At 42.6% G+C, this 27,120-nt stretch overlaps 1 protein-coding gene across 3 annotated transcripts in view; it reads left to right on the forward strand.

Moving 5' to 3' along the window:
• TBXAS1 (thromboxane A synthase 1) overlaps positions 1-27,120 on the forward strand; it is a 264,202-nt gene that overhangs the window by 8,772 nt on the left and 228,310 nt on the right. The window contains exons 2-5 of one of the 3 annotated variants that reach the window (XM_064654786.1): positions 596-1,573; positions 2,639-2,736; positions 5,083-12,577; positions 24,253-24,443. In XM_064654786.1, coding sequence (XP_064510856.1) covers positions 24,346-24,443 — 98 coding nt within the window. In that variant the 5' untranslated portion in view covers positions 596-1,573; positions 2,639-2,736; positions 5,083-12,577; positions 24,253-24,345. Of the gene's footprint in view, positions 1-595; positions 1,574-2,638; positions 2,737-5,082; positions 12,578-12,607; positions 13,249-24,252; positions 24,444-27,120 lie in introns of those variants that run through there. The other 2 variants (XM_064654787.1, XM_064654788.1) reach the window with 2 other exon arrangements.

Below are 27,120 nucleotides of genomic sequence, written 5' to 3' on the forward strand. Positions count from 1 at the left end.
AGCAGAGATGTTCAGTGCTGCTTGCACTGCCGGCTCCCCCGGCACAGCCAGCCTTATGAAACCTGAGTTTTCAAATAAGTGCAACATTATTTACCACAATGAGACTTCTGGGAAGGGTGGAGGCAGTGAAAGACTTAGCGGCTGTTTCCAAGCGTTTTAGCAATATCAGCTGAGAAATTTTTATGATCTTCCCTTCTCTCCTCCTTCCCTCTTCTCCCCCCCCAAACCTGGCTATTCTTGTCAAAGACTTGGATGCAAAATCTGGACAATCCTGTCATATGAACATGGCGTTTACACATTTGTGTCACTGCAAAGCAGATTATAATGACTACACTTCATTCATTTTACTCTAATTAAGTCAGTAGAGGTTTCAGCATAGATACAAACTTGATGTGCAGCTCTGCCCTTGACAATTGCATGCCAAAGAGAATACCTGAAAGCTCTTGTTTTGCTAAATATGCTATTTAATATTTTCTAACGCTCGGGTAAAAACAGTCAGTGAATGTGGAGCCTTCCACATTGCTATATTATTACGGAGGAGGTTACTAGAGTTACACTGAAGGAGGTTTCCTTGTTCTGTGACTTGCTTTGCCAGAGCACTTATCAGATACTGAACTGTGAGTTCACCTGCTGACCACTATCTGTGATGAGAAGACCCCCAGATTCTATCAGACTCTCAGCCACTGCTCTGGCTGCAGGAGCTCTACAGCAGCCTAGCAAATATGACCGAAATATGGCAGACAGGACAAGGTGAAAGACCCTCTGGACCCTAAGATACATGGGGAGACAGGGAGGGTTCTGTGTAGAGGGGGAATGGTAGGGAGCAGATGCCATACCGCTGTTACCTGTTGTTAACCTGGAATAAATACTGCTGTGGAATTCAACACACTGAATTAAAAGGTGAGTTTCTCCCATGTGCCATGTATAGGATGCCTGTCTCCTCTAGCTGATCTACAGAGAACTGTAAATCTTTTATTGCTTTCACATACCCTCATAGAAACTTGTGCTTTTAATTTAATGTGTAGAAAACTTGAAGTCCTACATCCAGATCTTAGTGTTCATCCAAATATGATTGGATTACCATTCTTTTAAGATCTGCTATATTCCTCTTCTTTCAGATAAAAATGTTGTGCTAGAAGTTTTCCATCATCCCTGTGTCTCTAGAGAGAATCTTGGAGACTTGAAGGTGACTTTTCTGTGAAATGGTCTCAATATAATTCCAAAAATACTTCATAATTTGGAGTCTGCTCCTCAACCTCCAGCAGAGATCAAAGAGATCCCAGAAAAAAATTAAGCAACATCCATTCCTAGGAGCTGAGCCTTTGGCTATAATGAATCAATCAACTACCCTTTTATCAGCCAGATATATATTGACTTGGGGCATTTTGGAGCCAAAGGCTAGTGTAATGCTGCTGGTTTAGGCTTTGTTTCCATCAAAATATTGAGTCCAAGGAAAGATCTTTGTTTTCAGTGTTTTTTACATCTTCTTGTTATTTTCACCTTCAAGCTTGCTTGGCCAGTTGGGTATGAAAAGCTTGTTTTTGCTTCCTAGTGGCAAGATCATCTGTTGATGGTATGTATGAGGTGCTAATTACTATCTGTCATTGGTATTTATGAGGTTCAAATTGCTACAGGAACTAAGTGCCATGTACAATATTGAGATAAGCATAAATGTTATTGAGTGTGGATTCTGCTCTTCCCCCCCTAGTGCTTGGACCCTTTGACTTGAACACCTTGTCCTCTCCCTCACACTCCTTTTCATACTTGCGAGGCATCTGAAAAAAAGTGAGTTATGTGCTTTGCTGTGAAGCGACCCTGGCTTGTGAGTGAGTGAGCTTGGGAGTGGCCCATTGCTCCATCTCGGAGCATATCATGCTTCTGTCCCTCATGCCGGCAGGTGACCCAAGGCACTGGCACTGTGACCAGCAGCACTGGGAGCAGAGCCCACAGAGCCTGGGTCTGCTTTGCCTGGAGCCTGCACGCCAGCTGTTGTTGAATTGCTTTCCATAGGATATCCTCTAAAATCCAGCAAACTGTGGCAACTGGGAGAGCTGAAATCAATTGAGGTGCTGCTTCCCAGCCTGTGCACAGTCACAGAAGGTGTACCAGTCAGAGAGCATGGAAAGCTTTGAACTATTTGGACCAGGAGCTGCTGAGAAGCAGAGAGCTTCTAGAGCCTCGCTGGCATTAATGTGAAGAATTTCTTGTGGCTACTGCTACTAAAGAGACACTTTGCTTCTCAGACAAACTAGATCCTTTGACCAACTTGGCCACAGCTGTGGCCAGAGATTCAGTCTCAGCCAGATTCTGAGAAAACCAAATGCCTGCAACTCCATTTCTACCACTACGGAGAAATTAATATGATCCCACAAGAAAGTTGATTTGAGATGAAAAAAATGCAGATCACAGTAGCAGCTAATTCCCAAGAGGGACAGGCACAAACTTCTTTAATGTGGATATTGAAGGGGACATATTTTGTTTCTATTATTACTTGATTATGGGAGACTAAAGGGAAATTTTTTCACAACCAAAGAAGTATTTGAAAAAAGTTTTTAAAACATGAAAATTAAACCAAAAAATTAGGAAGGATATTGAAGAAGCATCTGTGTAAAACTTTTTCTTCCTTCTTTTCGATCAGTTCTGATTGTTCTAATTGATGTCCAAGGAGAAAGCTGGAAATGATTTAGAGATGAAGAAGAAAGGAATGGCACTGCCATTTAGAGATGAAGAAGAAAGGTAAGCCCTGCCTATGGGACAGCAACCCTGGGACACACCAAAAATGCTTGAATAAAGAAGGTGCCATGAACCAACATTTATCTCCTGCTTACCCTAACAGCTATTTCCTTACCCTCAAATTTTTAGGAGTGAAAAGCTGTAAGGATCACTAGTTTCACTAGGACTTTTCCTTTATATATCACTGCTCACTCAGTGACGTGCTTGGCAGGAGCCCTTTGAAGCACATACTGCCATTCCTGCCAGCTTGTTTTCCCCAGCAGAAGAGCAGTGGTTGAGGGAGATGAAGGGATGGAACCTGCAATGCTGGGATACCCTGTGCTGGTTTAAAGGTAAACCGGCAGGGGAAATGAACCCAACTCAAAAGAGAGATTATAAGTCAGAATAACAATTTAATAAAACAATACAATAAGTACGATTATACAGACAAACAATTGGTTTTAACCCACAAAACCCAAATGTATAACCCAGCACCCTGGGACATAAACAGAGTGGTGTTCTTTGGGCCCCCTGAGTCCAAAGTAAAGGGAGAGGGGGAAAACCTGTTGGTGAGAGTGCTGTTGCAGTCTGGTCACGAGTGGTGATTGCAGTCCGGTCGAGGGTGGTGGTTGCAGTCTGGTTGAGAGTGGTGGTCTGCAGTCTTCCTCTGGATCCCACGAGAGGTTAAAAAAGTTCCAAGACTCCAAGATTATATATTCTTCAGTTCAGGCAGGAATGCCCAGTACTTCCCTCAGGGCGGGAAGTTCACAATGGGTGTGAGGTGTGAGGACAGGGGGCACCCTCCCATCTCGAAGGCCTCTGAACACCTAGTTTATAGCCTGAGGAGTCAGGCTGCTCTGGGCAGAGGGTGTAAATAGTCTATTGATAACAGTTTCTGGGAAATGGCATGGAAGGCTATAGAATACACAGTTTTGGGTTACACCTATACAATGATGAACTGGTCCCAGCTGTTCTAACTAGGACATGCCCTCACTTTCCTCACCCTCCCAAGTTGCTCGTGCCTCCCTTGCTTTGCCCCCCCCCAGGTTTCTGGCCTCACAGCCCACCTGAGGCCAGGCTCTGTAGGGATGACAGCTCATTGCCAGATGCTGTGGTGCACTAGGCAAACAGGGAGTGGGCACCCAGCAGCCAGTGACCAGCAAGCCAATGATCCTATCCCTTGATTGCTGAGGGCTGCTCCATAATGCCAGTAGATTTGCAGAGAACAAGCAGAGCTGGAGTCAGGTTACACTGACTCCCAGGGACCAGGCAGCAGCTTCCCATGGAAAATACATGCCCACGTAAATAAAGAGGGAAATAATTATAAGGGAATAATTAACTGAGCAGAAGTATAAATGGAAAGCAGAAGCAGAGCTGAAAGACAGAAAGAAAAGAAAAGCGTTTGAGCTTTTTTGTAGATGCAGAGGCTTGCATTTTGCATTTAAAGAAATAGAGGAAGAAATTTAAATATGTATTTAGGAAAAAAATTCCAATGGGAAATGTGAAAAGAACCAGAAGCTTTTGCGAGGCAGCCTCTGAAGAGACAAAGCTATAAATGCACAAATCCAAATATCAACCTTTGCTTCTTAAACAATAAAAAGACCAAGTAATTTGTTCATTACTGAGTGAAAGTAAACTTCTGGGAAAGCACCTGATGACAGTGCTGGGAATTCCTTACCCTGTCACTTTTGCTCCTGTCACTGGGCAGTATGAGGTAGTTATTAGAAGTGTTATGTATTCCAAGAAACATTACGTTCCTTTTTTTCTCACCACTACCTTGCTTATAGTCAGGTGTATTTGTTGAAACATGCTCAAAGCCCTGAGTTGCGCTAACATCAGTATCCCAGCGTCATCCACTCAGCTGGTCAGTGGAAGGATGAAAGACTCCTATCCAGTGAGAGACCCTTCCTTCCCATAGAATCATGGAAGGGTTTGTGTTGGAAGGGACCTTTAAACGTTATCTAGTTCAATCACCCTGCCACAGACATCTAGATCAGGTCACTTCATCTAGATCAGGTCACTCAGAGCCTTATCCAACCTGACCTTGAATGGATGGGGCCTTTGTCACCTCTCTGGGCAACCTGTGCCAGTGTTTCATCACCTTCATCATAAAAAATTTCCTGTGTATATCAAGTCTGAATCTACACTCCTTTAGTTTAAAACCATTACCCCTTGTCCTGTTGCTACTGTCCCTACTAAAAAGTCTGTCCCCATCATTCTTATAAGCCCCCATCAGGTACTTGAAGGCCACTATTAGGTCTCCCAGGGGCCTTCTCTTCTCCTGTTGAACAACCCAAATTCTCTCAGCTTTTCCTCACAAGTGAGGTGCTCCAGACCTCTAATTGTCCTCCTCTGAACCTGTTCCAACAGGTCGGTGTCCTTCCTGTGTTGGGGACCCCAGAGCTGGAGGTAGCCTTCCAGATGGGCTCTCACCAGAGCAGAGAAGATGGGCAGAATCACCTCCTTTGACCTGCTGGGCACACTGCTTTTGATGCAGCCCAGCATACAGTTGGTTTTCTAGGCTGTAAGCACATATTACTCTCTCTTCATTCTTCTCATTAAGGAAAAACTGACAAAAAGGGTAGGTCTTATGGCACATGCAGAAAACCAGCAGCTGCCAATGACAAATCTCCCTTGGACGGATACAGATGATGGTTCTTAGTCCCTTCCTAGAGGGATGTCCTGCCCCATTAAACAAGCTGGTGGTGAGTGAACCTGGGGTAAGCACTAAGTAGAAAATGGCTTATCAGGGAAGCAGGATCTCACAGAGCTCCTGACTGAAAACCTAATCTTTAACTTTCTTGCAAAAGCCTAGGTGGGAAACAAGCCTAAATATGCTTTGTTTGCTCAATGACACAAGGTACCTTCTGTACTCTGGTCTCTCATGTTTCAGGATGAAAGAAAATTCAGCAGGCAATTTGTCACCAAATTAAAGTCACCGCTATCAAAATCATTCTGGATCCAAAAGAGAGGAATAAATTTGATTGTACTTGTAGAAATGTATTTGGGGCAATGTTAAAGAGCCTGGACCAGCTGCTTCTTGCTTAGCTCTTATGTAGGCAACACCTGCATGGATTGCAGTTGTGGGTGGCTGAGTGAGGGCCGGCTGTGCCATGAACTGAGATGGAGATGGAGGGGCTGGTGCTTGGAGACCACACTATGTTCCTCTGCCTGGCATACTCCAGAGTCCCCAGAGACAGGAATGTCAGGTATGTGCTGCCTGTTTTCTCCAGCCTGGTTAGGAGATAATGGGAGTGAGACTGCAGGGAAAAGATTCAGGCAATATGATTTAAAAAAAAAAAAAGGAAATAAGGTAAAAACTCCTCCATGATTTTGTGGGTCTTTGAGCATGCTGGGTGGTGGGGCTGGAAGTGGGGAAGCACAGAACACAGACAGACTGTATTAATTTGATAAACTAGAATGACTAGTGTATTTTGACACTCCATCATTGCAACTAGCTTTTGGTGAGACAGGGTCTTTGGCCAGTGCTGTTTCTAAGGAGGATTTCTCTGTCCTTATGCTTACCCTGCCTACCAGCCACATGAGAGCTGTGCTGTTTAACCCTCCTTCCCCTCATTTGTATTCCCCATTCCCACACAACCCATTGGCAGTGTAGCATTACTCCCCTCCCCCAAACTTTCCCTCTTTCAGTTGGTGTCACCACAAAGGAATAGATTATTACTGACACTGATTCCAATTTAATCCTCCCAATAATCTGATTTTTCCAAGCCTATTTATATCCTTGAAATGACAGTAAGGTTTAAAGTGATACAAATATCTGAGCCTAACCGCTGGTACTATCCACACCAGTCTGTTCCAGTTTTGACCCTCCAGAATAAAGTGTAACCCCAGATATTATTTGATAAATCCCTTCCCAAATGTTTGTAGAATTAGACTGGTCCTTGGTTACTCTTTTTGACTAGCTTTTTTACATTACAGGTTTACTCTCCATTACACTGGCAATAAGCTGAAGTCCCAAAATAAGTTTTAAAACTCATATAAATGTAGAATTTCTTTTCCCTTTGTGGATTTTAATAACTTTCTGGTGTCTGGAAATGATCAAGAAGTAAAGCTTTCATAGCAATGTAAGAAGTATAAACCCACTCTAGTTTGTTATTTCATCCAGCAACTTGAGAACTTTTTTTATTTTCCTGGGCTTTAAGGTGATCAGCCAATGTTTTCTCCCATCCCCATTCTCCTTAAGAAGCTTATTAATGTTTTACATTCAAAATAAAGACAAACCAATCTGAAAACAAAGCCATACTTAGGGCTGCACATTGTAAATGTGCTTGCTGGACTATTTCCACTATTTGTAACCAATTCATTTTAATATTGCTCCTACTTCTTGCTAGATCTGCAGAACTTCAGCTCACACATAGCCCAGGAGTAGTTCAACCAGAAGTCAGCAGGTTTTTGTTCTTTTTTCCCCCCACTCTTATAATTCAATGCACTGACTTGTTTATATAACTGGATCCTTTTGTTTCTCCAAAAGGGACTTGGCTATTTCACTGAGCGACAACACCCGTGGTAGGTGATGGTCTGTTTTTTCCAAAGCAAAGACTTCAGTTTTCAGCAGAATTTACATTCCAGTAATAAATATTTAAAGGAATTATAATGGAACTGAAGTAAAGAATGTCTCTCTGAAACACACACACACGTGTATACACACACACACAGACAAGCACACTCACAGTCAATTAGTCTGGGGTTGCTCTGATGCAGATGGTGCCTCTGTTCAACTCCTGAAGTAGTTTGCTTTTCCCATTAGAAAACTTGGCCACTTCGGATTTTTAATACCCCATAAAAAGCTTATAAAATGTTATTCTTTATTGTCTATGTAGCAGATCATTCAAACATCTATGTCAAAGGCATTTTCTGCAGCAGGGTCTCTTTCTGCCCCTCAAATAAATGTAAGAAAGAATACAATCTGTGCTGATTTCTTGCTGTCCTTTCTCAGGTATGAGCTTTAGGATTTTCAATCATCTCTATTTTATTTTGCAACAGACTAAAATAAATGACACCAGAATGGCAGTTTTGGAACATAACAGGACTACACAACTACCTTTTGGCTTCAAATGTGTAGTCTACTATAAAGCAAATAAGACACTGATGTACTTTTCTATTTACAAAGCTTGTATTTGTCCCTGTGGGCATAACACCAGGTGATGTCTTACTTAATGATGGTGAAGATTGTATATATGACATAAACAGAAGAGCTGCTTTTTAAAAATACTAAAAAAAAAAAAAAAAGAAAATATTCCAGCTCTTTTGAGGAAGTAGAATGAATTGACTCCAAAAAGCAGAATAATGAAAACCAAAAGGCGAAAGCAGGAAGAATGTGGCATAAATATTGGAGTTACCAGCAAATGTCTCCCTCTGCAAACCAGACAGTATTTATTCTGTACAGTTTTATCCTTATCTTTTCATTTGCATTGAATGGTGCCCACAGTAGTAGCACTACAGCTGGCTGAGTATAATGCCCACTGATCGCTGCCCACCCAGGAGGTATCAGAGCCTCCTTGTCCCTTCTCATGCCCTGGACTGCCTCATTCCATGAACAGCTTCACCATGAGGAGGCCTGTTACCCATGGAGGAGTTAAAGGGCTGTAAGGCAAGAGGTTGTGAGGGGGAGGGTTACATATGGGTTTTTTTTCATTCCTGTGTCTAGGGCTAAGCAGCAAAATAGTACTTCTTCTCCATTTCCACCCTATCTCTGTTTTTTCACCTTTGAAATCTGGTTATTCTTAGCTCACTAGGTTTGATTTGCTGACCTGACGTGAACATATCCATCTTTCATGTTGATCCTGGCTTAAACTCAGCAGAAACAGAAATAGGAGTGGAAAATAACCCATCTGACAGCTAGAGACAATGATACTGAACCAGTATAGGAGAAATAGAGGGTGGTCACAGGTATGTGGAAGGTCTCTGTCAGCTCAGGGTAGTCCACAGCTAGAGAACAAAAGGGTGAGTGTCTGTGGACATGAGTGCATGGACATGCACACACCAGTGGAGAAGCAGGGATAGATGCTTTTTATAGTCATCAGCCCTTATTGGTGGATTCAGCTTTCTGCAGGCATCGGTGCAGGGAGGCAGCCCTGGAAGAAGTTTACCTTCATCGAGAGAGACCTTTGGAATGGATCAGCTGGCCAGGAGGGGTAATGAGAAAGACCTCCTGCAGGAAAGGGGAGATCCATGTAGGGTAGAAGAAGCTCCTCCTAGGAGAGGGGCAGGCAGGGATGGAGGCAGGAGGGCCTCCCACTTCTACAGCACACTCTTCCCATGCCAGCCCTGCTCCATCTGCTGGCAAGAACAATGTGGAGCCTCTGCCGTTTGCCCGCGGGGATCCAGCCCCTCCTGTCCTCCCCCTCGGCCCAGATTCCGTCCATGTCTTCATTTCATCTGCCACAAGTGGCAAGGGTGAGAAGAGCAGAGCCTTCCCCAGGCACAGGAGGGACAACAACCCTTACTCTTGGATCCTAGGACAAGGAACTGCTCTCCCATGAACTTCCCTCTACTTTAGCCTCTAACATCTTGTTAAAGTTACAAATGAAGTATTGTGCACGCTGGGTATTTACCATCTGATCACTGCTCACCTGTGGTCAGTTAAACCCCAGTGGAAATACCCTGCAAATCTGCTGAGGCTGCATGGCAGACTGGGATACTGCTGGGGACAGAGTGAGATGGCAGCATCAGCTCCTGCCTCAGCAAGTGCCCAGGAAAGCACGGTGCTGCTATGAAAGGTGTTCAGGGAAAACACCTCTGCTTTGCTGCTCAACAGTTTGCAAGGTTATTGTTTTGGCTCTGCCTCCATTTTTCCCTTGCCTACTAGGTGTTTAAGAGAATGTGCTGAGGAAAGCTCTGGCTTTTTCAAAATATGGAAGCAATATGGAAAGCTTTTGCTATGTATAAGCCTGCATGGCATTGCAAACTTGACTCACTCCTCTTTGCACGAGGAGTTGCAGGCTGGTCCCAGCTCCCCTGTGAAAGGCAGTGGGATTTTTTAGCTCTGGCACCATTGGCTTTAAATGTTTTTTCCTCTTGTTCTACCTTCTGCTATTGGGAAATCATCTGCACCTGGATTTTGCTTCTCTTTTCCATGTGGGAAAAGAAGCATGTTCATCCTGCTGTGCCTCTTACATATGGCAACTCTTTCAGCTCTGAGTTACAGGCAGTCAGGCGAATGGGGTGGGCTGAGGTTCCCCACGTCATCCAGCCCCTCAGGGAGGGAAGGAGGGCAGCCAGCATCAGACCAATGTTTACAGAAAGTTTAGTCTCCAGTGGATTTCCCTACTCCAACAAAACAATAGGAGGGGCTTGTGCTATATTATCCACGCTTCCTCTTTATTCTGATATTATCTGTGAATTCTTGCAAATAATAGATGACTGAGACCATTTTTGTTCTGGGAAATAGGAAGATGAAAACATTAGACAGACCTTAGCAGTTTCAATAGACTTATTCATGGTGTATGTAGTTATGCAAGTCAGGAACTAGCAAAATACCTGTTGGAATAAGTAACAATCACAAAAGCAGTTCTCTTACATCTCCTTTTCAGTAAGAGATATTGTCTCGGTCAAAACAAAAGAAGAGTTCAAAACAAAACAAAAGTTCAAAACAAAAAAAGAAAGCAAGCATAACGCCACTCTTAATGCCACAAGATCTTGGGAAGCAATCCATTCCAGCTCTTCTATGTGTCTGCTTAAATACAGGCATTCTGATGTTCTGATATAAATTGCATGCTGGTGATTAATAGATCTTCTATCACTTGGACTTGAACTGAAGTCAAAGGAACATACTCTTCCCCCCCATCTTCTTTTTCTTTTCTAAACCTGCATTAAAATAGATTATTCAGAAATCTTGGAATGAAAAGTGCTAGGTCAAAACTCACATTTTTCTAGCAAGTCTACGAAAACTTACTTTAAAAAGTCACATACTGTAGAATCTCAATTATCCTGGAAGGCTTATCTGGGTTATGGCTTAAGTATGCTCTTCATGTGCTTGTTCTAGAAGTACAAGATGAGCTGTAGTGCTCTGCAAAGCAGCTAAACCCTTCCCTGGGCCAAATGGAGTCCGGAAGCCATTCAATGGATTGACTTGGGCACAGGAGTCCTGCAGCTTCCCTTCAGTCTCGTGCAGAGCTGGGCTGTGTCTCAGAGCTAGAAGCCACAGAGCAGTGGTTCCTCTGCAATTCTGGCAGGACTCCGTGTCTGCCTCTGTGTCACGTCATCCTCATCTGGGAAGTCTTCTTGCATTGTCATGCAACTGCACAGAGACGGCTGTGGTGTGGTGCTGCGTGGAAGCTTTATGGGTACCACCTGTCTCCACACTGAAACCTTCTGCATCACTCATGCATTATTATCTCCTATTATCTAGGACCTCCTTTCGTTCTCCTCCTCCTCTTCACCCCAAGTAAAGAGGGCCTGTTGGTGTATCCATGGGCTTAATACCTAGTGGTCTTGGAAGAACTTCTCTGGCTCGTTGCACATTAACATTGTTGACATTTTTTATGCATATGCAATTAATAAAAATTGGGCAAAACTTTAAAGCTTTGGCTATACTCTGGACAGATTATGAATTTTATGTTCTCTGTGAAGTATTGTTAATACTTGCTACCCACAAGGGCTAATTACTAAGAGCAGATTTTACTCTGAAAGGAGGGCTTTCTCTCCTTTGCACAGCCTTCCTCTTCAGGTTAGAAAAACAAACATTCCCAGTTAGGCAAATAGGGCCATGCTCCCAAAGGGGTTTTTTGTCAGTCTTGTGGCATTTAGTGTTCCTACTGATCTCCCAAATTCAGGACAGCAGTGACTGTGTGAGAAACTTCATATCTAGCTTTCCAAAGAAATGCCCAGCTTTTGGGAACAGATGCCTAAATAAAGGCTCAAACACAAGGTAAAAACAGAACGTGCAGTTTAGGCTCACCTTGCGTAAGTCCCTCAATTTGGGCAAAGGTAGCTTTTGAACTGAAAGCCTGAATGGGGCAAACTAATTCAGAATAAAGCACTGTTAGCGTGAAATACATGTCCAGCACAGGGAAGGGGAATTCTGCAAGTGGAGGTACTCTGCAGCAACTCCCAATGTGGATAAGCCCTTAATTACTTTTAAAATCTCACCATTACTAAGCCGTGCTTATAATTTCTAGAGGCCTCGAGTTTCTGGAACAACTGGAGTATGAGATTCAATTGCATTCACTTCAGTGGAGGATACAGTTAAGTATCAGCACGTTTGTCGGCTTGAGGCCAGTCATTAACTAATTAGTGTATGGGAACATTTAAGTTTTTCCCATCTGATTTTGCAAAGTTGTTTGGCAATACTTGCTTATGAGCTTTTTTTTCCCCTCACTTTTTCCCCTCTCCCTTCACAGCAAAGCAAACCCCAACCAGAAGCAAAAAGAGAATTGGAAGTACAGTAACTTCCCATTTTTCCCTTACTGTAGTAAAAAATATTTGCTGAGTTTTGCTATTTTTTTTTAATGCACACATATATATATAAAACACACACACACATATATATAGCTTTTAAAAAAATATTTAAAAGGTTTCAGAGTGTTAGTTTCCTTTGCGGCCACGCAAAGCCTCCCTTCCCAGCAAGAGCGTGTCGGTGGGAGCGCGAGCGGGGCAGCGCTGGAACTACAACCCCCAGAGGGCGTGTCGGGGGGCAGCCGAGGAGGAGCAGGGCAGAGAGGCGCGGGGCCTCCTGGGAGTTGTAGTTCTTCGGCCCTGCCTGGCTCCTGTCCAAGCACCTCTCTGTCCCGTGGGAGGCAGCTCTGACTCCGCGCCCCACCGCTCCCCTCGGGCTGTTGCAGGGCAGCTCCCTGCTGGCAGCCCAACCAGGAACCGCTGGAGGAGGCATGGAAGACCTGTAAAGGTAAGGATCTCCTAGTACTTGCCGTGGAGTAGGTGGAGGAGCGGTGGCGTAAATCCTGTTGTCCCCTCCAGTCCTCCTCGCGCCGTGCTTTTGGCTGTGAGGTGTTGCCATGTCGTTCCCGTGGCACATTTGTTGGGCGAAGTCATCGGGGCTTGGGTTGGCTGGCAGAACTGTCAGCACGTGGGACCGGCTGTGTGGAGATGTCATTCTCCCCTGCCGCCATGCAGAAGTGTGGCTGTTGGCTCCTTTAGACAAAGGTTAGTGGGATAAATTAATCATTCAATCATAGAAAAAGTGGAGGTGGAAATCCCACTCCCTACAGGAAGTGGAAATCTTTCTCTAGTGAATAACATCCAGGTTTTTGCTGAATTTAAGCTTGCTTTTTAAGTATTTTTTTTTCTCTTAAGTTGACTTTCTTGGTCTTAGTAGAGAGAATTAGCCAAATACAAATTTGCATAAGTGGCTGCAATCGTCTCTGCCTGTGTACATTTCCTTCTTCCAGTGTATCTGCTGTTTGCTAAACAGGAGGCAACTGAAAGTCTCAGGCTGTTCAGATCACTACAGTGAAAATCCTTGGAAATGCTACCATTTCATCCTGCTGCTTAATAAAACAGAGCAGTGGTCAACATAGCACAAGGAGGAGACATGGCTTTGTGTGCTTCATGGGCCAGGTAGAACACTCCTGAACATTTCAGCTGTGATCCTCTGGCAAGCAGGTGCCTGGGAAAATATTCTAGCCTTGCTATTAGTCCTTACACCTGAATGTAAATTTGCCAGAGAGTTTTGGGAAATACCTTGCAAAAGGATGCTCTGCACACCTGCCATGGCTGAACACACATGAGATCCCCCATTCATAGAGGCTTGGTTCAATGACACAGTTATACCCTAATGGTCCTTTCCTACGAATAATTTACTAATTATTCTGAAGACCACAGATTTTTGCAAAACAGTAATTTGCATTACTTATGGTCAGGGTCACTGGTTCTCAGCTACTGCTTCTGGGGTGAAACAGCAAGCAGTGGGCAGGCTGAAAACTGTGGGAGCAGAATGGGAGTTTTTAGTTAAGGCTACCGATGCAAGACCCTATTTAAACAAAAAAGGTGAAAGTGAAGACAGGAGTTAGTCCTAGTAAAAGGTCTCACGCAAGAGAAGATGTGAAAGGCAGTTCTCAGTTCTGCTGGGAATTGCATTTTAATGGCAGTAAAGTAGCTTTGCTGTTGATCTCCGCAGATGTTGCCAAATGCTGAAATGAACAGGTCTGGACAATGAAGCAGTTTGCTTCCTGTTCAGAGGCTTGGCAGCTCTGGGTCAATGTGGAGATATGGCTTTTGGGTGTGTTGGGTTTGTGCATCCTGGGCAGCAGGAGTGCTGTCGTACGGAAAGGCAGAAAGCAGAAAGCTAATGAGCCGGTGTCCTCCATCAATCAGGCATGCAGAAATGTTAAACACAGTGTCCTCTGATCTAAAACAAGGATGCTATAGCTAATGGTAGAGGTGTTGGTAAGAAGCGCTAAACTTTCTACCAACTAGTCCATTACCTTAAAAATCCCAACAGCTGTAATGGGGAGGGCCATGGGCTGCTTTCCATGGGAAGTTTTTCATATACCTCATAGACCTACGGTGTATTTGATGTTCTTGCTGTTTACAGTATTAGTGGCACTGCTAGTACGTTTGTAATAGAAACTAACTTATGGAGTCATCTGAATCTGAAAGCGTTCCCTACATATTCAAGAAACTTTCTCAAATGTGAACAGCACTAATATAAAAAACAGGGATCATACCTGGCATGCAGCCTTGCTGAACTTTGAATGTTTCTCTGTACACTGACAGTACCTATGGCAACTTAAGCCAGGGTATGAGAACCTCTGCAAGACTGTCTCCAGAGAGGCATGAAACCACTGAAAACCTTGAGACAGGGCAGGGGCTGGAGGAGGAGGATGGTGGTGGTGGCAATAAGCATCATGCAGGCAGCAACAACAGGTGGTGGGTGCCTCTCTTCCCTCCCTTCTAGTGGTGAAGGCTGTGCCAGCAAAACACATGGACCTCCCTACTCTACCTTTCTCCATCGGCCAGTCAGGCTGCAATGTTTAAAACAGGCATGGATTTTCCTGTTTACCTGTCAGCATACCTCCCAAATGGCAATTGTGTCGGTTTTGTTTTCCTTTCCTCATACATACCAGAAATCAAACAGCGTGATATGGCTAATGGGATTATATTGACCCACCTCTGCCATTGCTATTAATATCTGAAGAAATTCCCAATTGCCTCAGCCCCAGTCATAGTGCAGTTGCCTGCCCATCTTTCTCTTGCCAAACAGAGCGGGGTCTTTTTACGTTAGCAAGTCCAGTAATTGCTGGTTGAAATGTTGCTTCTTGGTAGTGTTAAGAAGCTAGGGACCAGATTATATATAGAAGAGAATATAGAGAATATCCATTTATGACTGGATAGCAGGTTGCTTTGCAATGTCATCTGAACAGTATCCAAATAGCCAATTTCTTTTTAAAAAAACAAAGGGGGCTGGGGAGGGCTCGTGCCTTTTTCTTGCTGACCGTAGAAACATTACTCACCCTTTTTAAAAAGGTGCATTCAGAATCCAACCCTGGTGCACAGGCTACTAAATTTCAGTTGCTGGTTTTGTCATTATTGCAATTGCAGTAACTCTGTAAGAGACAAGATGAAAGGTTGCTCTTTCCACTTTGAGCTCTTTCCATTCTCCACTTTTACAGCAAAGGTTATCCTAAGCGGTGTGTACATCTGTCTGTTGTAACTGTAGGAATACCTATTATTCATAACTTGCCAATGTATATGCTGGAAAAGAGAAGCTGAATTTATAACTATATTTCCTCTCTGCCAGGGCTTTTAGAGTTGAGTGTTTCAGCATTTCCATTATAAACCCCTGTTTTCTGAGGTTTATAACAGTCTTGAAGAGCGTAGTGGTCTTGAACCATAATAGAAAGCATGAAATGTTGCATTTACAGTACAGTTGTAACTGCACATTAAGGAGTGTAATCTTCTCAGTGTACCCACAATGCTCCAATAAGGTTAATTGGAGCTACATATACTGAGAGAAAAACAATATTTTACCCTTGGACTTGGTGCTCTCTATTCAGAGAGCTGAGTGCATCACACAAGAACAGAGTGCATCTCTCTGCACCAGACTTACAAAAACGCCAATCCTTGCTACACCTTAAAATACTTGCATGCATCTGTAGGGGCCCCTCTGAACACCTGCATCCCTTATGTGATGCCTCACTGCTTTACAGACTTGGCCAAAGGAAGCCAAGGTAAAGATGACTGAAAGAAACTGTATTTTATTGAATGTATGGTGAGGCTTTTGTCCTGTGCAGTTTTTCTGCTGTTTCTCTGCCTTTGGCTTCTAGTCTTGCATAAATATAGGTCCCATCTGAAACCCATCTTGTCCGCTTTCAGTCAGCTTACTCCATCTGGCATCTCGCATTCATGTGTCACTTTGCTTATGAATATAAGGTAAATGAAGTACAGTTCATCATAACATCCCACTGTCCCTGCGCTGTCTGAAGTAGTCCCAGCTCCTCTGTCATGCATCTGGGTAGTTGCTGGCATTTCTAGTTAGTCTGAACTGCCACAGCCAGAGCAGGGGCTCTTAAGGAGAAAGCTCCCCATACAGGGAGGATACATGTTTCCTTTTCACACTAGCTCAGCCACAATATAAGGCTGGGTTTATCTGCCACTTGGTATAAGGCATCAGAAGGTAGAAGGCTGGACTCTGTGAACCTTAGATCCAGATCTCAACTGCACTAGAGTTTGAGAGAGCAAGTTAGAAGGAGTGTCAGCAGGGTCGAAATCTTGTTGAGACTAAGTTTTTCTTGCTGTTTCAACTCAGACATCAGGTTATTTACTCTTCCACTTAACCTCTCCTCCTGTGGCTAGCAGGTCAGCTTATTGGGTTCATGCCTTTTTGAAAGTGTTGCTAACCTCAAGCATTGAGAAATCACAAATTTACTCTCATATTCATGAGACTGCAGGAGAAACATGCATTTTTTAAATTGAGCAATTAAAATAGTTTAATTAGTGTTTTAGCCCTGATCCTTTGAGTTTCACAGCTTTGGAGCATTTTTTTCCTTGCTTTGAGCTTGACCATCTTTGCCCCCTGTAAAACTGTATTTGTCACAATTGCACAAATGGACAACCAGTGCTTTAGCAAAAACCTCAACTAAACCAAGAACTTGCAGAAATAACCTGAAATTTGGAAATTCCTGGTTTTGCGATTGTGTAAGTTTCGTTTTCACTTTTTCTTTTTTTCTGTCCCGTCATCAGTTATGCATGTCTGTGTTACAACATATCTGCTGAGAATGAGAGAGCTGAAGGGATTTCTGATTTGGTGAATTAGTGTACAAGTGGTCAGCAGAAAGGACTGCAGCAAAAAAACCCGATGAATGAGAAAGCACAAAAGGCTGAACTAGAGCAAAGCCACCCGTATATTGCATGTGCTCTTCTGCTGCATATAAGGGGGCTGCAATTTGCATGCTAGTTGTCTGTGGTCCCTTTCATATGGGTAAGAAGGCCTTTGGGAAAACTTGGCATGATCTACCAAGAATTATTCATCATGTGATGCATACATTTAGGCAGCGAATACCCGCTTGATAGGGGCGTGACTGAAAATAAGGCTTTTCAACGTACTTTATATTGTCCCTGCATTTGCTCTGTAGTCTGAAGGTGCTGTATGTTTTCCTGCTTTGTGTGTTCTAGTGCCCCATATATTTTGTGTTCTTACTGCCTTCTGAAAATATTTGTCATGATTGTTCACAGTGCAGTTATTGTTGGTTTGAAATGCTTATCACAGGGAACATTTTCAAAGGCAAGAGAGGCAACAGAGCAACAACTTCCCCTGGCTGTGTACAGGAGTCAGAGTAGCATTACCAAAGCCTGTAGCTGGTGTTCTCCACGAGAGCTTCCTGTGTCCTGTGAAGGGACATTTCTGCATCCTAAAAGAGTGGCTCTGTGGATGCTACTAAAGAATTGCTGAAGAACTGGGACTGTTCTTTGACTACTTTGAGCTACCAGGTTTAGTTTCTTTGCAGTCAGGTTGCCTTTCTACATCTGGATGTAAACTAATAGCCTCTGGGCTTTTGAGGTATGAGAACCATTGCTGTGGCAATAGTATTAGTCTAACTTGCTTGATCATGACCTTTCTTTTTCCTTTGTTCCAGTTTACTGCCTCTTTTGTGCAGAGACTAGGTGGTGGTGGTACTTGATATGTAGTACCTCTTTTGGTGTTGGCATGTTTGTATCATCTAATACATTGCACAATCATTTTATCTGTCTTTTTTTCTATCTTATTCATCTCAGAGGGCCCCAAAACAAAGAGGCCTCCAAACCCTATGATTTTAGGCCATTAGAGATAAAGCATGAAGGAAGAACTGATACTGCCCCCAGTTCGCAGGTGAAACACAATTCTACCATTCTTGTTAGGCTGAAGGCCATAACCTGTGGGGACATTCTCCATTCAAATCTGTGGGGTTTCTGCTGGGAGCATGTGGTATTTGAAAAAACAGTGGTGGATCCCAGGTGAAGAATACTTTTTTACCTTTTCTGAGGTTCGCGATTTTTGAGAGTTTTGGTGCCTTACCCTTTTGTCATTTTGGATTTTGACAGGGTATTGATAAATGCATTGTATTAGGGAATTTGCTGTTTCGATTACCCTACTCCCATGTGCCTGTAATTATCTTTTTACCTTAGTACTGAGCTTGTCAGGGCACTGAGGGTACCAGTTAATGTTAATTGTCTTGACTGATCTCACCTGAGACTCCCCACTGGCATGTTGTTCCCATGGGCCCAGGACCCCACTGAAGTTTGGGTCTGGGTGCTCAGTGGCTGACTTGAATCCCTGTGTGGGCCCTGGTCCTGGTTCACTCTTTGCTGTGCCAATGGACCTTGTTACCTGCCTCCAATGTTCAGCCTGGTGAGCCTTCACCCCTTTGGTGAGGGATGGTCTGTGTAGGGGTTGCCCTCAGATCTCATTCCACCCCCCTTCTGGCCCTGACAGCCCAGGCTGTTGATAGTCTGCATCAGCAATCAGCTGCTTTTGAAAGAGTCACTGAGCAGCACGTTCATCCAGCTTTTGGCTTGTCCTTTTCACAGGCACAATGCAGGGTGGACAGCTGCAGCTGTCTTCCTGCGACAGGATGGTCAGATCTACCTGTTCTTTGCTGCTCTTCTCCCTGTTGTCCTTTCTATTTGTTCTTCAACTCCTCTTCTCCTGTCAGGGCACCTAGAAGGATGCGATGTCCTGAGTTTCTCCAGCTGGCAGTTCAGGAGCCATTGCAGTGCTCCACGTGGTGCTGGTTGCTATGGCTAATTGCCTCTGAGGTGCCTGCCCTGATTTTAAGGAGGCTGCATGTAGTCATCCTCTAATCTTTCTCGATCTTTTTCTCTTTGTATCGTATTGAAAAGATTTCACAGTAAAATTATTGAACTGTAAGCTGGAGAGGTAAGGTGGGGAATGTAGTAGCTAGAGATAGCACATTGAGCTCTCAAAATATTTCTATTAATTGGGGAAAACCAGCAGGAAAGGACTGGGCTTTATACGTTTTGGTGTCAGTCTCACCAGCTAATGGATGACAGAGAAGTCAATATGCACAGTTTATTTAATTAAGTTATAGAACAAGGTACTTCTGTTAAGTTTTTCACAGTTCTTTTGACCTGTGATCCAGCACTGATATGCAGTTTGGAGAATTCAAGCCTGGAATTTGTTATCTAGAGTAGCTTCTCAATCAAATAAAGAAGGTAAGGTATTTCTCATGGTGTTTAAAAACTGAACTTCACAAAAGAAATTCTAAATTACCAGCTCTTACCATGGTATTGTTACAAAAGCAAACTCACCTTGAATATTATGTGCAGTTTTGGTCACCACAATATAAGAAAGATATTAAACCACTAGAGAGTGTCCAAAGGAGAGCAACAAAAATGGTGAAGGGCCTTGAGGGGAAGCCATATGAAGAGCAGCTGAGGTCACTTGGTCTGTTCAGCCTGGAGAAGAGGAGATGAGGGGAGACCTCATTGCAGTTACAACTTCCTTGTGAGGGGAAGAGGAGGGACAGTGGTGACCAGTGACAGGACCTGAGGGAATGGCCTGAAGTTGTGTTCTTCACCCAGAGGGTAGTTGGGCACTGGAACAGGCTTCCAAGGGAAGTGGTCATGGCATCAGGCCTGATGGAGTTCCAAGAAGCATTTGGATGATACTCTCAGGCATACGGTGTGACTCTTGGGGATGGTCCTGTGCAGGGCTGAGAGTTGGACTTGATGATCCCTGTGGGTCCCTTCCAACTCAGCATATTCTGTGATTTATATGTCTCACTGCAACTATAAGACTAGCCTAGGCAGGGTTCTTTGGCTTTTGCTGTCAATGTGGAGCTATTGATCCATCAACATAAATCCTTACTTATCTCCAGTCAAGTTTATAGGACAATGAAATTATAGGATTGCTTGAATCAATCAATGTTTCTAAAGCAAGCTGTAGAAATATAAACAAGTTACTGATTATTTAATAAAGTCAATTTGCTTAGAAATGCCTGGCGACGGGCAGCAGATGTTACAGTAATTTCTGCTTTCTCTGGAATTTCACAGGGGATGCAAGATCTTAATGTTACTATTAGCGAAGGTAACTTTATTTTAGAAACTCATTCTGAACTCTCACAGCAAGAGGAAGAAACTGTCATTCCTTTTGACCACAAAACCTGTGCTATTTCTAAGTGGAGTTCTTTGAAATAACTAGGATATCTCACAGCTTGTTGCTTTTAGAGGGGACTTAGTACAGTGGCACTACATTTAGTTAGCATAACGAGTATTTTAGCCCCTAAGATATTGACTGAGTTTGAAGTACCAAAACTTTTAGTCAGCTAAGATTAAATTTGTTAGTGAAGTACAAGTTTGCATAATATTTTAGCTTTCCTAGAATTTTAAGCTGGGTGCCTGTTTCCTGAGAAGCATTTAGGTTAATATAACGAGGTTCTGACTTGGCAAAACAATTTAAGTGTAGAAGTGTGTCTTTCAGTTTCTCAGTTGGAAGTGTCATGAAAGTGGCCTCCTCAGTGTGGTTTTACAGTTATTGTGTTTGCCTCCTGAGATCCAGTTTATTGGAGTGTTTTTATTCAAGGTGGTTCAAGAATCTTCCATGTGCTCATGGTGTCCTTTTGGTGCTCCCATCTGTTTTGAATGTAGAGCAAGATCTTTATTAGTAGACTCTGGTGCCTTGGTGGTCTGTCTGTTGGTCTGTCTGTCATAGTTTGTAATGCAGGAGTACAAAATCATCTGATTAATCTGCCTAATCAATCCTTGAACAGGGATAGTAATAATTAAGTCACAGATGGCCATTATAAATCCCTCTATTCCAATAGATTAATATTCCCCGTACTTTGGATATTAGGGTTGTTTTAAATTTTAAAAAAATCCATGTGAAATGTGTCTTTGATCTTTTTAATTGGTATACTTTCAAGATATTAAGAATTCATTTTGGCTTTGGAAAGGTTTTTGTCTTTAAGATAAATTATTATCATACATACTTACACATTTTTGTATGTGGGCTTTGTTAAAGCTTATACATAAACTAGTCTCTGATTAATTTTTTTTAAGCCGTTTTATGGTATTTTGGTCTGCACTATTTTGTTGCTAAGCTGTCTATACCAGAATGTACTTGATCTGTGCTACAAATTTCTACAGACCCTGGGCTTCCTTCACCTATGATAAAGTTGGTGTGGCTCAGCCTTAATTAGATTATTATAGACCTAAAACATACAAGGTAGAATAGCATGAGAGGAGTTGAAATTGGTCATTAGCAGGAGTGCATGGTTAGTCTAGCTGGTGTAGTCATTAGCTTCTAAAATAGATAAGACTACACTTTCCATTTTATATGCTTTGAAGACAAGTCATAGTCCTTAATGTGATTTAGGTTTACTGAGAAGGTCTCTGATCCTGCTTTTTAATAAGCTCTGTATTTCGTGTCGGAGTGATACCAGCGTATGTCAAGCGTTGCTGAGGTTCATAGCCATAGTTGTATTCATTTGGAAGTTAAAATGCATTGTTTTTGGAAGAGCATTTACATAAAATATTATTGCAGTCAGACAGGGCTTTAAGACATGAAGGCTTCCTGTAAAACCTGGATTGTCTGGGTGCCAGGCTTTTTTTTTTCTTTTACAGTTGAGGAACAATTCAGTTCCTCAGACTTTGAATGCTGTTACGTACTTCCCTGTTTAATACTTACCACTGCCAACATCTGTGCAGGCTGAAGCTCTGCCTGCTCAGAATTGAATTGCTTCTGTCTTGTACGTCTGCCATTTGCTGGGGAGCTCCAAGGCAGTGCTGGGGAAGGAGGGATGTGATGGATGTCTTCTTGTAGATAACATTTTATTTGTGATGAGCAAGGCAGTGATCTATGGAATTTACTTGCTGCAGGAGAGAAGAGCTCGGATGGCACCGTGTCAAGGAGCTGCAAAGCTTGGTAGATGCAATCTGGAGTGAAGCCTGGTGGAGGCAAATGCAGACAGTGCTGCTGACTCATAGCAGTCTCAGAGGAAAAGGCTCTCTTCCACTTCTGCTTGCCTCTGGCTTCCTCCAGCATGTGGTTGGTGAGAACTTTTGTCTCCCTAGTTCTCTAGGGAGAATAATATTGACCAGTGTGGCTCAACAAAAGGAAGGGAGGTTGGTGAAAAATATCTGTGCTATTAACTGGTTAATTAGGATGAGATTTCTCATGTAAAGGACCTCTAAAGAGAGACTTGGGATTGATAAATAGCCTGTATGCATTGCTGTCTGCATCCCTGATTCCTTTTCCCTCACCCTGCAAAGCTGAGATCCTTAACTCTGAGATGATGAGTGCGTGGGTCTGTGATGAGGACTGCTCCGGGTAGGTTTTGGAGTCGATGCTGTTGTGCCACCCTTCCTAATGGCTGGAGGTGCTGAGTTAAACTCCTTCAGCAAGTAACAGGTGATGAGGCTTAAAAAATAAAACAAACACCAACATCAAAACCAGAAAAGGATGAAAAGAAAAGCTTGATTATGTGTCGTCTTACGAATTGTATGCTGATGTGAGAGCCTATTTTCTTTCATAATCCATGCATTTGAGAACTATTCATCCCACCTATTTCCCGATGTGACTGGCAAAAGACTCCAATGCTTCTTAAAAAACAAGTGAGGTGTGTACTTGACCTGTGTGTGCTGATAGGAGTTATGCAGTTGACTTTAATAGGAGAGCATCTGAACTCTATATACAGAAAAATATGTCTTTTAACTCAAAAGCCAAGTAAATAAAAGTACAGTGAAATCAGAATATTATTTCTTACCTTCTACACTTATGGTGATTAGTTTAGTTTTTTTGAAGAGACTTTAATGCATATGGATATTTTATTTTTTAATTTTTTTTTTTTAAAGAAGTCCCATAAAATCAGTTGCTGATTGGGTTTGGCTTCTGCCCTCTGATTAATTTCTTGTGTCACTGATCTTGATTCTTGTTGTAGTTGTTCTCAGATAACTTGCCAGCAGCAGCAAACCAGCAGAGCTGTTATTGACCCAGGATAGCAATAAAGTTGTTAATACAAGCAAGGTTTTCTGTGAACTACGTTGCTATTCTGTGGAGCTGATGAGCTGGTTAACACCTTTTACTTATTCTGCAAGGATCTGAGGCTAGAAGGGAATTAATGCAGCTGTGAAGCACAGGAGAACCAAAATAGCAATGATTCAGTTAGAGTAGAGCCAAATCTTCTTAAAATTAAACTCCATTGTGTTAGAGACTTTACTTTTTTTGATACCTATATTATTAACTTCTCTGATAAATGCAGGAAATGTAATACAGTGATATTGGAGAAGCCTTGCACATTAAATCTAAGCTATTGTCTTGGGCTTGTAATAGAAGAAACCACTCTTCATCTGGTGTGTTAGAAGAATCAGATTTTACAGAATTTCTGTTTCTCAAGGTTACCATATGATTCACAACTTAAGTTTTGCATAGCATTGATTTCCTTAACTTTCCGTTAGGGAAGTCTGCAGTACATATATGAGTATTTATAGTTTCATAAGTAACAAACAATACTGGACAGTTCAGGGAGGTTTTTGTCATGGTCAAGGGCATTTACTTGAAAGCTGCTGCTGTTGTTATCCTGAAGATTTTTTTGATTATGGAATTTGGTTACTTTGGTGTGTAACAGGTTGGTGGTCTTCTCTTATAGAGTTTTCCTCTAATTCCTCTTTTTAGTTGAGATAATTTACCTTGTTCCTTTCTTTCAAGATATAACCAGCTTGTAAATTAAGTGCTAATGAACTTTTATGTTGCAAAAATGCTCTATTTTTGCTATTTTGGAGAATGACACTGTTTGTATGTCAGGGCACCCCTGAAAGTATCTTAATATTTTTCTCCCATGATCTGTAACGTGGTCAGGCTCTCCTCCCCTCTTTTTTCTGCCCACATTCCCCAGTTTCCCATACTTGATGTCTAAAAACCTATTCAGCAGCACCGATGTCTCAAGCAGTGGATATGTAAATATTTACTGGCGTGATGGTCAACAACAGTGGGAGGGGGGAAATTGCTACATTCTACCATTCAGGGAACCTTCCAGTTCTGTGTCAGTGTGCAGTCGATGAGAAGAGGAAAGGTTTGCAGTTTGTACTTGACATGTTTTTGCTCTCTCGGTTCCTGTTTTGTTGCAGATGTCATTCATATAGCAGTGGAAGGCTTTATCAGCTCTTGCCGAGGCTTTCCCCTGCACTCAGCACTCAAGGATGGAGCTGTAGTGGAGGAAAATGGAGCCTGTAGATCTCCTGGCATTTGCCTCTGTAGAAATGAATAGTACAAGAGTCACCTTGGCTTTGCTGGTGGTCTTCCTGGTCCTGCTGTATTGGTAAGTGATAACAGTGGTATGGGCTGCATATCAGACACAAAGCCTGCTGAACCTCCACCAACATCTATAAAGTCTTTTATTCATGTGGGGAAACTGGGAGATAATTGCCTGGGAGGGAAATGGAGGGGGAGTTGGTTTGGATGCAGAGATTGTACTAAATACTCACAAAACTCATGATGCTTTTAGAGAATTCTCCCCTTGCAATATTGTCTTATAAGTGCTTTACCAACAAACTGCTAACAAAAATTGTCTTCAAAATGAAAAAAACCCAACTTATCTGTTGGTTTCTTTTTAATTTCTGTGGGCAGCAGGAACATTGGTTAAAAAGAAACCAAGTTTTCATTGGACTTCTCTCTACTATGCAGCACACTTGTCCCTTGCCATGTTTCTTGGCTGAAGTGTACAGACACTTTAACTGCTGCTTAAATTTCCTCTCTTGTTCTTTCCACACTGACTAGTGGATACAAATCAGAATAACAGCAGCCCTGATGGTTACCACAGTAGGCATTGCAGTGAGCTGTGCTGAAATGAGAAAACCTACCCTGTCCCAACAATTTATTTCAGAAATTAAATTAACAGAACTGGGAGTACTTTTCTGACTGTTTTTACTTGTATACCTCCTCAAATCCTGCTTTCCAGTCAAAGAATGTTTTTTTTTCTCAATTGTATGAGTGTTCAAGAAAAAGGTGCAGGTATGGTTATAGAAAAAGAACATGTGACAAACCCCCAGAGCTAACCTAGAAGAGAATAGTGATGGCACCATGAGTTTAGCACAATTGTTGTAGCAATGTAAATGACAGATCACTTCTGCATGTATTTTGTCATTCTTTCACCCTGTTGAGCATCAATTTCCTTCTGTGTCCAGAGAGGGTCTGGAAAGACTAAAAAGAGTCAAACTCATATCTGATGTGCATTGCCATAGGTAGGTGGGTGGCCCTGATTTCTTAACAAGATCTCCCCAAATCATCACAAATGTCCAAGTCCTACTTCCTTTGAATTTTACTGGGAAAAGAATGGCAGCTCTAGATCTTTTAAGTAAGACCGTGCTGTTTAGCTGCCAACCTGTGCATCTCTGTGAGCTTAAGGGGATGAGAAGGAGGACAGAGGCACATCCACAGTTCAGAAAAGCAGCAGATCAGGTGGTGAGATCTGACCACCTGTGAGTTATCTGAAAGAGCCTGATACTTCCATGTAGTTCATGTCCAGATGTGCAGAGATCTGTGAAGACACAGAAGTGCTCCTTGTAAACGTTGGGTACATTCTGGTGTGTGCTTGTCCAGGGGCTCATTTTCTGGTTCCATTTAGGGAAGGCAGTTCCTTCCCTTGAAGTTATAACATGGTGTTTTAGTGCACATTCAGTCTTGCCATTAACAAAACTAGCTCTAATTGCAGAGTTAAGGCAGGCTCATGGCTATGGTCAGTCACTACTGAACAGAGTGCCTATCATTTAAGTTTCAAAAAGTTCAATTTAGCAGTGAGGTGGGAAATTGTCTGACAGTAGAGACACTCCATTTAGTGTGCCTCCTTTGCTGGTTGAAGGTGAGTTATGTGAAAGCATCAAGAAAAGGAAGCTGAAGTTTTATATGGGGAAAGTGTTTTATACTCTTCCCTGCCAATGGTTATTACTGCCCAGTCTTGTTGATCTACAGATTCAGGTTGATTTTTAAGCAGCTTATTAAATACAGGTGTCTACAGGTCACTATTCCAATGAGAAGCTTAAACCTGCAAGGAAATATGCTGGGCAGCATCTCTGGGCTATTGGTAGGTTTGCCTGGTGGCTGAGTTATTCAGACTCATTTATCTCAGTAAAATGCAGTGACTGAACCTGTAAGCTAATGTCTTGAAGCACATCTGCTAGTGTGGTGATTGTTGTTCAGACTTGTCAACTTATTCATTTTGAGTCTATTTTGTTTAGTTTTTTTACTGCATGCCTGTTTAAACAAATGAGTAAAGCTCAGTGCATGCTCACAGATTGCTTTATTCATGGCTGAAAACTTGGGTTCAAGGAATCATTTAAACAGTAAAACGGTTGCCAATAGAAATGCAGGTTCTTAATGCTAGAGAATGTTTTTATTACAGTCATGTTGCATATCTGATTATCTGACTCTTCTAGGAGTCAGAAAACATGAGTGTTGTGTATGGCAGGAGTGATAATAAAGTAATAACTCTTAAAGTTCTTTTGATGTTTATGTTTTCATTCTAAGCCTTATTCTCATTATTTAATGACTCCTGAATTATTCTTTTTCTAGCTTTTTCTGCCAGGATTGTACCTTTTCAGAGGGGCAGTCATGGGAGAAGGGAGGAACGAATATTTGCTGTTGTAAATTTTGTTATGGTAGTAGCTTATAATTGATCAGGGTCATGTTGTGTCAACTCTTGTGTGAGTACAAAGAACAGGCAGTTTGTCCACCTTGTCGGCTGTAAAAGGCTTAGTGAGGCTCAAAAGAAGGCAGTTGCAGGTAGAGGAGAGAGTCAAAAGATCTAATGCACACTGGAATAGGAACATGGTGATGGCAGCTGTCACGCTATTGAGCTATTTCCTTTGCATGATTTTTGTTGTGGGTGGGGGTACTCAGTGGTTTAAATGACAGCCTTGAGCTGCTGTCCATCAGCTCGGCCTCAGTCACTGTTAGTGTGTGTGTATTGTAGGGCCAGCTGTGATTTGTCACAGTTCAGC

The sequence above is a fragment of the Pseudopipra pipra genome, chromosome 5, assembly GCF_036250125.1.
Source record: "Pseudopipra pipra isolate bDixPip1 chromosome 5, bDixPip1.hap1, whole genome shotgun sequence".
In the NCBI taxonomy this organism is placed as follows: domain Eukaryota; kingdom Metazoa; phylum Chordata; class Aves; order Passeriformes; family Pipridae; genus Pseudopipra; species Pseudopipra pipra.